The 13,404-nt window shown below is 40.5% G+C and overlaps 3 protein-coding genes across 7 annotated transcripts in view; all 3 read right to left on the minus strand.

The window, feature by feature from the left end:
• Positions 1–1,525, minus strand: part of LOC123983870 (laminin subunit alpha-1-like) — a 9,615-nt gene extending 8,090 nt beyond the window's left edge. The window contains exon 1 of the mRNA XM_046070336.1: positions 1,517–1,525. Coding sequence (XP_045926292.1) covers positions 1,517–1,525 — 9 coding nt within the window. The remainder of the gene's footprint in view (positions 1–1,516) is intronic.
• Positions 1,526–5,508: 3,983 nt separating this feature from the next.
• LOC123967839 (LIM zinc-binding domain-containing Nebulette-like) overlaps positions 5,509–13,404 on the minus strand; it is a 117,682-nt gene continuing 109,786 nt past the window's right edge. The window contains exons 5-8 of one of the 4 annotated variants that reach the window (XM_046044115.1): positions 11,413–11,590; positions 8,620–8,750; positions 7,907–7,966; positions 5,509–7,527 (exon numbers count right to left, since the gene is read on the minus strand). In XM_046044115.1, coding sequence (XP_045900071.1) covers positions 7,351–7,527; positions 7,907–7,966; positions 8,620–8,750; positions 11,413–11,590 — 546 coding nt within the window. In that variant the 3' untranslated portion in view covers positions 5,509–7,350. Of the gene's footprint in view, positions 7,528–7,902; positions 7,967–8,619; positions 8,751–10,064; positions 10,158–11,412; positions 11,591–13,404 lie in introns of all 4 variants that reach the window. The other 3 variants (XM_046044144.1, XM_046044134.1, XM_046044125.1) reach the window with 3 other exon arrangements.
• The window catches only part of LOC123967828 (nebulin-like), a 52,665-nt gene continuing 51,028 nt past the window's right edge, over positions 11,768–13,404 (minus strand). For both annotated transcript variants that reach the window (XM_046044093.1, XM_046044103.1), the window contains 2 exons: positions 12,732–12,824; positions 11,768–12,640 (listed from right to left, as the gene is read on the minus strand). In XM_046044093.1, the coding sequence (XP_045900049.1) occupies positions 12,491–12,640; positions 12,732–12,824 (243 nt within the window). In that variant the 3' untranslated portion in view covers positions 11,768–12,490. The remainder of the gene's footprint in view (positions 12,641–12,731; positions 12,825–13,404) is intronic.

Genomic DNA, 13,404 nt, shown 5'->3' on the forward strand with positions numbered 1-13,404 from the left:
CCTTTGCCGTGACACTCATATTTAACTCAGGTGCTGTCTATTTCTTCTGATCATCCTTGAGATGGTTCTACACCTTCATTTGAGTCCAGCTGTGTTTGATTATACTGATTGGACTTGATTAGGAAAGCCACACACCTGTCTATATAAGACCTTACAGCTCACAGTGCATGTCAGAGCAAATGAGAATCATGAGGTCAAAGGAACTGCCTGAAGAGCTCAGAGACAGAATTGTGGCAAGGCACAGATCTGGCCAAGGTTACAAAAAAATTTCTGCTGCACTTAAGGTTCCTAAGAGCACAGTGGCCTCCATAATCCTCAAATGGAAGACGTTTGGGACGACCAGAACCCTTCCTAGAGCTGGCCGTCCGGCCAAACTGAGCTATCGGGGGAGAAGAGCCTTGGTGAGAGAGGTAAAGAAGAACCCAAAGGTCACTGTGGCTGAGCTCCAGAGATGCAGTCGGGAGATGGGAGAAAGTTGTAGTACGTCAACCATCACTGCAGCAATCCACCAGTCGGGGCTTTATGGCAGAGTGGCCCGACGGAAGCCTCTCCTCAGTGCAAGACACATGAAAGCCCGCATGGAGTTTGCTAAAAAACACCTGAAGGACTCCAAGATGGTGATAAATAAGATCCTCTGGTCTGATGAGACCAAGATAGAACTTTTTGGCCTTAATTCTAAGCGGTATGTGTGGAGAAAACCAGGCACTGCTCATCACCTGTCCAATACAGTCTCAACAGTGAAGCATGGTGGTAGCAGCATCATGCTGTGGGGGTGTTTTTCAGCTGCAGGGACAGGACGACCGGTTGCAATCGAGGGAAAGATGAATGCGGCCAAGTACAGGGATATCCTGGACGAAAACCTTTTCCAGAGTGCTCTGGACCTCAGACTGGGCCGAAGGTTTACCTTCCAACAAGACAATGACCTTAAGCGCACCGCTAAAATAACGAAGGAGTGGCTTCACAACAACTCCGTGGCTGTTCTTGAATGGCCCAGCCAGAGCCCTGACTTAAACCCAATTGAGCATCTCTGGAGAGACCTGAAAATGGCTGTCCACCAACGTTTACCATCCAACCTGACAGAACTGGAGAGGATCTGCAAGGAGGAATGGCAGAGGATACCCAAATCCAGATGTGAAAAACTTGTTGCATCTTTCCCAAAACGACTCACGGCTGTATTAGATCAAAAGGGTGCTTCTACTAAATACTGAGCAAAGGGTCTGAATACTTATGACCATGTGATATTTCAGTTTTTCTTTTTTAATAAATTTGCAAAAATTTCTACATTTCTGTTTTTTTCTGTCAAGATGGGGTGCTGAGTGTACATTACTGAGAAATAAAATGAACTTTTTTGATTTTTGGAAAATGGCTGCAATGAAACAAAGAGTGAAAAATTTAAAGGGGTCTGAATACTTTCCGTACCCACTGTACATCTATATACACACACAAGAAGACAAGCAGTCGACCCCGGGGAAACACTGCTGCTATATATTCGGGCCAGGCTTCCTGTGATATGTACCGTTACCATTATGTCGAGTTGCATATTACCGTGATAGAAAACTGTGGCCATATCGCCCACCCCTAATATATATAGCTTTATTTTATTATATTGTTATTATTTTGATGTACATTACAGAGAGGGGATGACATGCTGTAAAGGCCCAAGACTGGACTTAACCCCCGGTTAGCTGCTGAGCTCAGATTCACATTTTCTGGATGGGATTTCTGTCCACTACATGTCTTTGTATAAAATGTCTTTTTTTACTGTCGCACAGTTACAACAATTAGAAACGTAGATTTCTTGTTTTACACATTTTGACTAAATGTAGCCCGACATACTCACAGGAGCCAAAGTGTCAGGTAAACCTAGCTACAGCACAAACTCCAGCCTCTAAACAGACCCTGTAGTTGAAACAACACCTCTCTGAAACAGTTAAAACTGAACTTTATGCACTTCATTAGAAAGGGAGGATTTATTGTAGGACAGTTTTATCAGACTGCTTTAGTTTTAGCCAGGTGTACTTAATAAACTTGAGACTATACATAAACTACATTTGAAATAACGTTGAGCATTAAATGTGTGAAAAATGCTCGCCCATAAAGCTTTTGCACACAGTAAAAGATGAAAGGTCGCTTTAAATATGAGTTTTTATCTACACTCCCATTTAGGGTTCAGTGAAAATATACATTGTTATACTTAAGATCTTCCCCCACTGTTTTACTCTGGTAGCTTTCTCTTTAATATCTCAGTGAATAAGATCAATGCGGGCAACGCTGCACTTCAGTGAGCAGCAACGCTTTAACGCTGTGAGAAAGTGCCTTGATTTCTCAAGCATTTAATTCACTGCGTCAGCAAAACACTGACATCCATGATGAGGTAATACATAAATAGTTGTACACAATTAGATATACCATGACAGAGAGTTTCATCCATATTGCCCACTCCTACTGCACAATTACAAAAAAAAATAAATAAAAAATAGAAGTCCTGTGCATCATTTTTATTTTTTACACAATTTGCTCAAATATTTGGCTGAATATGTTTTTTCTTTAGAAACGTTTCAGCCATGTAGCTTTAAAAAAAAGTTTTTTCACACAACATCTGCAGAAAATACCAGATAACCTACAGCTCCAATAAGAGAATTAATCATGTAGGCTACAACTGCCCCCTCTGGCACATACTTTAAATAGGACCCTCTTGAAAATGAGATGATGCAGCTCAAGAACCTATCCTTTAATAAATTCATACTAAATCTATATACTTATTGATAAATCAACGCTTTTATGTGAAAGCTCATCTAGTCTCAATTGTATTTTACCTATTAAACCAGTGCTAGACTGGTGTTTCTTGGGACCACTGGGTAGTTTAGCTCTTACAGTTTTCTGTATAAAAGGTTAGAAATGATACTGTTGATTACTACTGCATTATTTATGTGTAGTATTTATCTAGACAATACGTTTGTACTTCAAATACATGTCTACTCTTTGCTTAGTGTCTGGGCTCCTATATACAAGCTTCTAGCTTACCGAGGTGTCCCTTTTCACAAATCTGCATTATTACTTTTGACTGTATTTGTATGTTAATGTTTTGTGTATAAACTAAACTCACTGATACTTCCCAACATTTTGATGTTAAAGCCCATCTGGTACCAGGGCGCTATCAAAAAACAATTTTACAAATAACACGTTTTAAGGACTTAATTAAATTATAAATTGACTTGTATGAAGTTAGTTGCCATTTAAAAAATTAACAGTGATATTGAGCTGAGCCGTTAGCTGTTACAGCTAGCTAGCCAACTAACATGTGGAATTAGCCAAACTAATCCAACTTTTGTCAGGGTGTATTGATTACTGTCGATTTATATAGAGTTACTGAAGAGTTCAGACTTTATTCAAATGTGTTTAAGTTGTAAACGTTTGCAGGAAGCTGTTGAGTGGCAGTTAGCACGTTAGCAGAGCCACGTAGCTCCCGGGCTAACGGCTAACAGACAGTAAGGACACGTCAGTTTAGGCAGGCGGATTAATTGCGTGCATGTAGCTAACTATTGATCACATATTGCCAACTAAACATTCATATAAATAAACGTTACAGGCAAATACTTCAGACATGCCTCTAAAGAGTGACGAGTCATTGTTTTAAGCACAGTTATACTCTCAGTTAGCACATGTCATGGAGATCGGCCTTCCTCTTTTCTTACAGCTAACACTAGTAGCATTAGTAGCTAACGCTGATTAAACACTGTCCCTCCTGTTGAGCAGCCGTATCAGAGCCTTACCTTTGATAAGGATAGTCGCCGGGAAGGCTAACAGCAGTAGCAGCAGCAGTTTAGGTAGAAACTTCATCATTTTTTAAATCGAAATCAGTGCGTTTTCATTCAAGTGTCGGTCAGAGAGCCGAGCCGTGAGCGCCGCAGTGCCGCTTCCGTTACAATTATAGGTGCGCATGCGCAAAAGACGCTCACTAGTAGGCGTTGACGACGCTCCGATTCGGCAAAGTTAAGGAGAAGCTTAAGGAGAAAGTTAAGGAGAAAGTTAAGGAGAAGCTTAAGGAGAAGCTTAAGGAGAAAGTTAAGGAGAAGCTTAAGGAGAAGCTTAAGGAGGAAGTTAAGGTAAACCTTTTTATATACAGTCTATGAGGTCCAGATCAAAAACCAGTATGTCTCTTTAAAACACAGTTTAAGATTTGTGAAAAAATGCTAAAATGGGTGATTTCCCTGTTTTTGGGGGGTTTTTTTTACATGTAGACCACATTAAACCAGAAATAAATGCCTAGAGCTTTTAAATTTGGACTAAGTTGTCCCACAGAGGCTAAGGTTTATTTAAACACAGTTTCTGATTTGTGACATGATTTCACTGTTTTCTATTCTCTTTTGTTTTTTTTACATGTAGACCACATTAAACTAGATCCAGATCAATAACTACTACCTACAGCTATCAGATCTGGTGAGATTATACCAGAGGGGCCAAAGTGTCTTTAAAACACAATTTCAGACTTGTGAAACCTTTACTCTAGTTGTAATTTAATAAAAGGGCAATTGATATGTTTGTTTGTTTGTTTTAAAATGTAGAGCAAATTAAACTAGATCCAGATAAAATACTAATACTTAATTGTCCCAGAGAGGCAAAGGTTTATTTTAAACACAGTTTCAGATTTGTGAAACCTTTATTCTATTGTTGTTAATGAAAGAAAAGGACAATTTTATATGAACACACAACACCAGAAATGTAGACTGCCTGGAAAAGCAGAATTTTAAAAATACCTTTATTATATTTCATGACAACTGCTCAAAGACTGTCGCCAACATGTAGCCTATCATTTAAATTTCCCCTTTTACTCTAAAACAGACTGATATATGTAAGAAATATGTTTCAGACATAAAACAAAGTTGGGTTCCTGCATCAAATTTCAAAAGAGAGGACTGGAACTAACTAACTGAGAGATCTAGTACATGAATTAAAACACAAATTATATATAATATATATCTCAGATATTATTTCTGATGCTTTTAAAGGTCTATCTACATATGTATATGTTTGTAAATATAACAGATCAGGCCTCATAATTTATTTTTATTTATTAAATGTCCGTAATTGATTTAATTTCTCAAGTAAATCTTGTTTATATATGAATATATTAGTGCAATTCTAAGTTTAATATGTAATATAATTGTATATGCATTTTGATTAAAAGGAGAACCACATATCTGTTGACAATTTTTTATTTCTACCACATGTAACAATTGCAATTGTCATATGGAAAAAAAACATAACTGATTGAGTGATATATAATTCCAAAAAATATGTAAATAAACTTAGTATAACCTGTGATGACATACAAACTAACTCAAAACTTTACAATGGTGACATTAGAAGCAACAAAAAAACATATTCAATGCGTGAAAATAAACAAGTGCTTCTTCCAAGAATCAACACAAGTTAACATATGAATACTCAGTAAATTATATTCTATTGCATCTAGTATTTATGAAATCAACCATACAGAATACAAAATGCTCTCCAAGTTTTTATTCAACACATGATCGGGATGCAATCCACACAGCAAGACAACAAACCTTAAAAACACACAACTCACTGGATACATACAGGTGGAAGAGTAAAATATAGCTTTCCAAAAACATAGACATGGAGCCCGTGTATCAAAATAGTCTGCGACAAACGTACTCACACAGTCTGTTCAGATTTCTGTCCATATAAACTGCACGTGGAGGTTAAATTATCTGGACAGCACAGAGTTAAATAAAATAAAAACAAATCATTTTGATAGGAGGAACATAAAGACACAGTGTGTTAGTTAAGTCCTTTACAAAACACAGACGTTAGTGTTGCTGTTTGTAACTGAAGCTGTGCCGTGTGGTCTTTCTGTCTTTCCATAGATTATAGCAGAAGTCAAAAACTAAACTACACTCACCTGAACATGAAGTAAAACTCTGGATAAATAAAAGATTAAACTAGAGAGACTTCTAAAAATGAACTTCTTCTCCTCTGTCCTCCCTCTTTCCTTTGGTTGCATCGTCCCCCCCCCCCTACAAAAAAGGAACTTCTCTCTCTCCCACTTCCTTGTTCTCAAACTCATTTCTTACAGATAGATCCTAATGTGTTTCCTTCCTCTGCTTTTCTCCGTTTCCTCCGCCATCTTTAAAGGATTATTCCGGTGTTATTCAATATTTTCTTATTGTCAAAAAATCAAAAAAACAAAGCCAACAATGTGTCCACTGGTTCCTACTGAAGATGTAATATATAGTCTCAGGTTTAGTAATTTCCTAAAACAGCTGCTCACAAACAAACAAACAGGAGGAAATAGAGCATTTGTTGGGAACTATTTTCAGCGGTGGATGAATCCACATGTGGTGCTCTAGTGAGTATTTGGGGCAAAAGAGAAATCAGTAGTTCACACAGGACTTTTTAGAAGATCCATTCATTGCTGGTTTTGTCTTTTAATTTGTCAGGCTTAATGACAAGAGGAAAAATTTAGAATATCACCAGACTTATATTTCAAACTAGTATGAAGCCTAGTCTGATAATAATCAGACTGAAATGTTTTTGTTTTGTTCACTTACTTATTTCAGCTGTTAATCTTCTGGTCAAATTGCTGAAATCTGAGTGGTCTAAGTCTAACTTGTTGCAGGTCATTCACATAAATTACAGATGCTTCCAATCTCTCATACCTTCTTTCTTCATATGTCCTTCCTCCAATTGTAAAATTTGACTAACTTATCGACAGCATGCTAGATTTATACCTTCTTTCCTTTCCTCTTTAACATTAGAAAATCTCACTTGGTTATCAGCAGCGTGTGATGTCCTGTGTATTCCAGTAGATTTTCTGTAATTTATCGTTTTAATTGTCCTTGTATGGGGTGAATCCACTTTCCCTCAGAAAGCCTTATCTACCGCTTTAGTGAGGGATTGCCTACGTTTCCCAGAAAACATTTCAATATTACCCAGAGAAGAAGCAGGAACTGGTTTTTGATTAAAGGTGGGAAAATGGACGGAAAAATAAATGTCTAGACCATCTCCCTTAATCATAACACACTCTGCTTTGCATTCTGGTCTACTTCCTGCTCCTGTGGAAGTGGAAACTGCTCACTTTTATTTGTTGCATGCTGTTTTTAAAAGATGATGTTTTTGATACTCAATGACTGACATCTTTGAACATCTGGATTCAACGTCACTTTGTCTACATTTGTTTTCCACAGGAAGGAGAAACATTAAACATGTAAATGATCCCTGAAATGCAAAGAACATCACCAACCGCTGATGTTATAACAGTGATTTTATTCTTTACATTTTACCACCTCCTGACCTCCGTCTCCTCTCTCTACCTCCCTCTTTCCTTTAGTTGCAACACTCCACGTAATTTGCCGGCAGCATGCCAGACTTGCCGGTTCGCTGCACGGTGCCGTACATCCAGCCCTCGTCGATGGGCTGAGCGTTGACGATGACATCGCCGTCCCTGAACGAGACCTCGTCGTGGTCCTGAGCCGCATAGTCATACAACGCCCGGTAAACACGCTGCAAACAACACGAAGGGACAGTGAGAGGTTAGACTGTGACATGTGGTCATTTGTGGACTGTGATCCCACTTTTATTTTGTCATGAACCCGTCCACGTACTTTGCAATGAGAGGAAATCTTAACGCTGCAGCAAACAAACATTTATTACACAATACTACGCTTGCAACTTTGTGTCAACAGTTTGTCTCCTTCAATATAACGAGGCCCCCGTGTACAAAGCCAGCTCCATAAAGACATGGTTTCCCAGTTTGGTGTGGAAGAACTTGACCGTCCTGCACAGATCATGATCTCAACCCCATCCAACACCTTAAGGATGAGCTGGAACGCTGACTGAGTGTCAGCAAGATTGGGTTTGTGTTTGCAGAGTAAGTACCAACTTTCCTGTGTGAGGTCTGGTCTGGTCTGGTCCCTGGTGGCACCAACCATGAGCCGACGGTCTTTGTGATTTTCACAAAAAAAAGACAGTGGGGGTGAATCAGCTGTCCTATGTCCTTATATGTGCGCATACTTTTTTCTAATGCAGTCAAGTTTTAAAGTACTGGCTAATAAAATTGTGAGGGATGAATACCACACACAGATTTTAGTGGTGGTTGATGCTTTTCTGCAGAGGAAGGTGAGCGAAGAAAAGGAGCTCAGCAAATGTTTATGGCAGCGGTAAGTGTGTTACAGGAAGGCTCTGTGATCAATGCTACCCGACAAATAGGTCTTGTTTAACGTTGTAAAACATTTCGGTGAGGAGCTTGGTAGCTGTCAGTCCTTTCAAATGAGATATGTTGCAGGGTGACAGTGTGGTTTATTAAAATGTCTTTGTGGTCACTTAATAGAAAAGCTACATGATCAGAGGGCTTTCAGACGTGACAGAGTAATGAGAGATCGAAGCATCTGAAGATAGAGTAGAGATTTTGTTTCAGCAATGCCAGTGGATCTTTGCAAAATACAGCTCCTGATATGGTGAATGAAAGCAGCGATCAGCAAAATGCACCAGTAAACAACTAATCAGGGTGAAACTGGTGATGGGATCCAAAAATAAAATGTTCAGCCAATTCAGCCAAAGACGGCTACGTGAAAATCGTTTTGAGCAGGAACGTACCATCGAGGCTGAGTGCGGCGGGGAGGTGACAGATCTGACGGACGACATGCTGGTCTGGTGCATGTAGCCGTGATACTGCTGCTGCGGCTGCATCTGGACGCCCTGATGATACGCTCCAGGAAGGACAGGAGCTGAGCGAGAGGCAAAGAAAAACACAGACAGACGGAGGAAGAGAGAATGAGTGAGTTTAAAAAGCCTTGATAGAATAGTTTGACACCTGAAGAGCCTCCTCTGCTGTGACCACACCGTGAATGTTAGGGAAAAGACAAGTATGTGATTCAAACAACACAACCTGTAAGAAGACGGTGAGTTAGTCAGTGTTTCTTCAGCACTTCAATCAACATGGAAAACACAAACACATGCGAGTGTTCGTCTCCGTCAGAGGCTTCATCCTGCTAGTGTGTGTCTAAGTGAGAAAGACAACATGAGTAAAGATACCAGGAGTGTCGGTGCTGCTGCGATCCCAGAGGTCAGAGGTCAGCGAGCTGACAGACTGAGCCTGGCTGTGGGTGAGAGACTGCCTGCTCAGTCTGCTGTCGGCCCGCTCTGACAGGCAGCCACCACCAGGAGGCGGCACAGGACAGAAATAATGACAGCACAGACAGAAAACAAGGAGAGGAAGAAAAAAAAACAAGAAAAAAAAGTGAGTCAACGAAGAGAGAGAACGAGAGCAAACACAGATACGTGTATGTTGCTGTTAATTAAAAGACCAAACTCAAAAATGTGTTCTGAAAAAATGCGTCTCTCAACACTTCCTGACTTCCTGTCTGTGGCGTTCAGCTCCAAGCCCACTGGTTACTATAAAATATATAAATCTTTAAAAACAACTCACAAATATATAGATTCATTAAAAAGTAAAAGGCTCAGTTTAAATTGCTTAAACAGCTGCTCACTGTAGTTTTAACAAATGTTACTCAAACAGGTGGTGCATTTGTTGGGGACTATTTTCAGTGGTGGATGAATCCACATGTGGCGCTCTAGTGAGTGTGCAGGCAGCAGGACGGTGTGTGTGGGACTGAGTCAAAATAAACTACAGTGTGTGTGTTCACGGTGCTGAAAAAACATGTGACCCAGTGCAGCAGTGAGGCTCCCTGATGGGTTTTAATAGTTTCTGGACAACAACGGAGGAACAGGAGACATCAGGCTGTGAGACACATACAGGACTTGTTAGGAGATCCATTCACTGCACGTGGGATTTGTGTTTGGAAATACAACCTAATTATTGCAGAAGCACACACTTGTAGGAAACATGTGAACAACGAGAGACGAAGGAGCTTCCACACTGGTGTTGATTAAAACAGGTGGCACAAGATCAGTTTCATGCAAACACGACAACATCTTCTGCCTTCGTTGTGGGAAATTATAGCCTCAAAATGTGTTTTTTCCTCCAGCAGCAACTGGCAGACGTGCTATTTTAGTAGAAAGAGGGGAGTCAGGTGAAATACCAGACATCCTGCGCAGGCTCTTAGACTGGATGTTGTCCTCCAGAGGGTCAAAGTCAAAGATGGAGCCGGGGTCTGTCCTCCACACCTTCAGGTCTTCAGAGAGGAGGGAAAGCTCATTTGAAGAACACTGACTATGTCTACATGGACTGTGATAATCCAAAATGTGTTCACCTGTCACAACTAAAAAACACGTGCAGCTCTTCATATCAGGGCAATCAGAAAACACTGATTTTTGTCACCTGAGAAAATGTCAGGCAGTATTTTGCAGTTTGTGAGCTGTTAATTATCAAAGAACAAGAGCTAAAACCACAAAAGCTGGAGCCTGGATCTGTTGCCTACAAACAGTAAAGGTAAAAAACATCACATCAAAAACAACCTGAAAATCCAGAGAGCAGCGCAGAGAGAAAAGTTATTAGTGATTTGATTGTTACGTCCGTCTTACTTTCAGATTAATTAGGCTAATGTTTTTAAATATGATTTAATCCCATAACTTTCCTTCCAGTTGTTCAGGTGGTATATTCCCTCCTCTCTTACTGTCACACATGAGGAAATTATTTTGCAGCAGGTCAGCAAAAAAAACCCAACTCAAAACAGAAACATAATAAAATAAAGAAAACCTGCAACAAGAACAGTGTTAACAGCCAGTTTGTGATATTATCTCTCATCAAAGTGAAAAGCTGTCTCTAGATATCAGCATGACGGAGTGGACGAAGCACACAAACCCTGTACTTGAGCAAAAGTACAGATAACCTTGATAATACTCCACTAAAAATTCTACTTGACTCAAAGTAAAAAACATTAGTATGATTATGTTTTTCAGGCGTTGCTGACATGACAAACAAAATTTAAAAACAATCATCAAAATAGTTGCCAATTACATTTCTGTCAATCAACTACTTGTTTCAGCTGTACTTGTTTTGTATAAACTGTTGGGTAGATAAATTTAACAAAACGTCATAGTTTTTTTAACTATTCGTAAGTTTTGTGCGTAAACATCTTACTTTGTAAAGTAACGAGTACCTGAAGTTGTAAGATAAATGTAGTGAAGCAAAACGTACAATATTTCCCTCTGAGATGTGGAGTAGAAATAGAAAGTAAAGAAAATATTTAAGTAAATACAAATACCCCTAATTTGTATTAGTCCAGTATTTGAGTAAATGTACTTTGTCCACCACTGCCCGTCACTTTTAAAACGTTTTTGTGGCAGCATTTTGGGTGGAAACAATAAGATTTCCATTTCCTACATTTACTTGCGTGCACCCAAAAGACTGTGAAACATCCTGTTTGCAGGAAGTGCTGAGTTTGATAAAGAGTAAATTAACCCCAGTTCGAGGTCGAGGTCACTGACCTACGATGATGCCTCCTGGTCGTCTGTCCAGCTCCATCCCCTGGGGGTGGATCCCTTTGCTGTATCCCGCCTCTGCTATCATCTGATTGGCCCTCTGGTAGCGCTCCATGCTGGGATCGTCCATACCTGGCGTACAGCCTCGGCCGCGCGCCCGTTCAAAGTCCTCATGGTACTTCGCCTGTTGGAGGGGATAAACACACACACACACACACACACACACACACACACACACACACAGCTCAATATAATGGAAATGATGCATTTAAAGAGTTAATACACATGTTAGATATCACACACACACTCACACAGGTCAGGGTGCACATGGTCAGTGAGCAAATAAAACACACAAAGGAAATGTTTTTTAAATCTTTTATTATTAACACACACACACACACACACACACGTGCATACGCTCTTAGGCCTTTGTACCTCTCCAGGTCTTCTGGTCTGAAAACTTGTTTTGCTGCAGATTCCAAATTTCATTTAAAACAGTAAGCACAGGCGGACATGGATTTTGTTACTGGTAAACAGTGTGGGTATGAATGTACTGACAGTATAAACTGCAGGCGAAAACAATCTGAGTTATACAGCTTCTGATCAGACTTACTCACTGCAACCAAGAGGCATCTCTCCTCCTCTGCTGCTGAGTCATCACTCCCACCCACTCGTCTTAAAGGCTCCAGTGGACTGGGACCAGGATAATTGGATGTGGTTACAGGTGCTATTAAGCACACGCCTGACCACATCCATCAGTCAGAGGTCAAATAGAGTTTAACCAGCACAACACTGCTGTTCAGCAGAGCGTCCTGTTTATGCTGGCTGGACCACACACTTTCAGGTTTAACTTTCTATTTCTGTTGACTACATCCACGCTAAATTTTACAAAACAAAACCAATGAACCTGTCAGAAAGCAGCTTTGAGTCCCCAAAAGTCTCTGGATTCAGGTCCACCTGAGGACCTCCAACACACACGCGCACACACACACACACACACACACACACACACAGCCGTCCTCCGAGCTGTCTGCTGGTTGCTGTTAGTAGCGGTGCGTCAGTCCCACCCATGGTGCCACGCCACTCATGTTATCAGCAAAGGCAGGAGCCACTGCAACCAGGCCGCTACCATGGAGACCGAGTCCTGTGACTTCCTGACACGCCTGTACTCAGGTGTGTCCAGCTCGCAGCAGCTCCGCCCCCTCATCTCCTGCAGCCCGCGCTGGTACCTCACCTGTTTACACACACACACACACGTGATGTTACACATGATATTACACTGAGAAACATGTGTGTGTGTGTGTGTGTGTGTGTGTGTGTCTTGCCGAGCTGATGTTCTCCTGGTTCTGTCTGACTCTCTCCAGTTCTGGAGTCACTCCGACACTGGAGGCCTTCACTGCACTCTGCTTGTACTTGACCTGGTGGGAAGACAGATATTATTAAAATGATTATGTCTGTTCCTTCTCCTTGAGCCAGTAGAAAGAGTGTGAGCTGCACACATGTTGCTGTGTTGCTTGTTGCCGACCTCCAACTAATAAAAACATAACTGAAGGTCACTCAAGGTCAAGAGTTCCTACTTTTAAACTTGGGACAGATCCATCTTCCCTGACTTCATGAATGGCAGCACCCATGGAAGATCACATTGTTAAAGATAAACCATCAACTGAAAGGCAACGTTTGGCTGCATTTAATTAAAATATTACATGCTTTCATATAGTAAAATCTGTTCTGTATGTAAAATGATCAACATATGTCACCAATGTTATTAGGTAGCTGGTTACGGTAAACAATCTCTCAAACTCATCTTCTCTGCACAAATGTTATTCAGGAAAACATCAGGAAATATACAACATTCAGTGACTTTGGAGTTCACAAACCGATGTAGCTCGACGGGAACACAGTTAACAAGTACCGCATGTTTTTTATTAAAACATCTTTTTAATTAACACCAAGGGTACTGCTGAGGGTTCACTTGTGTGCACACTTGACAAAGAAAAA

The sequence above is a fragment of the Micropterus dolomieu genome, linkage group LG01 (genome assembly GCF_021292245.1).
Source record: "Micropterus dolomieu isolate WLL.071019.BEF.003 ecotype Adirondacks linkage group LG01, ASM2129224v1, whole genome shotgun sequence".
Taxonomy (NCBI): Eukaryota; Metazoa; Chordata; class Actinopteri; order Centrarchiformes; family Centrarchidae; genus Micropterus; species Micropterus dolomieu.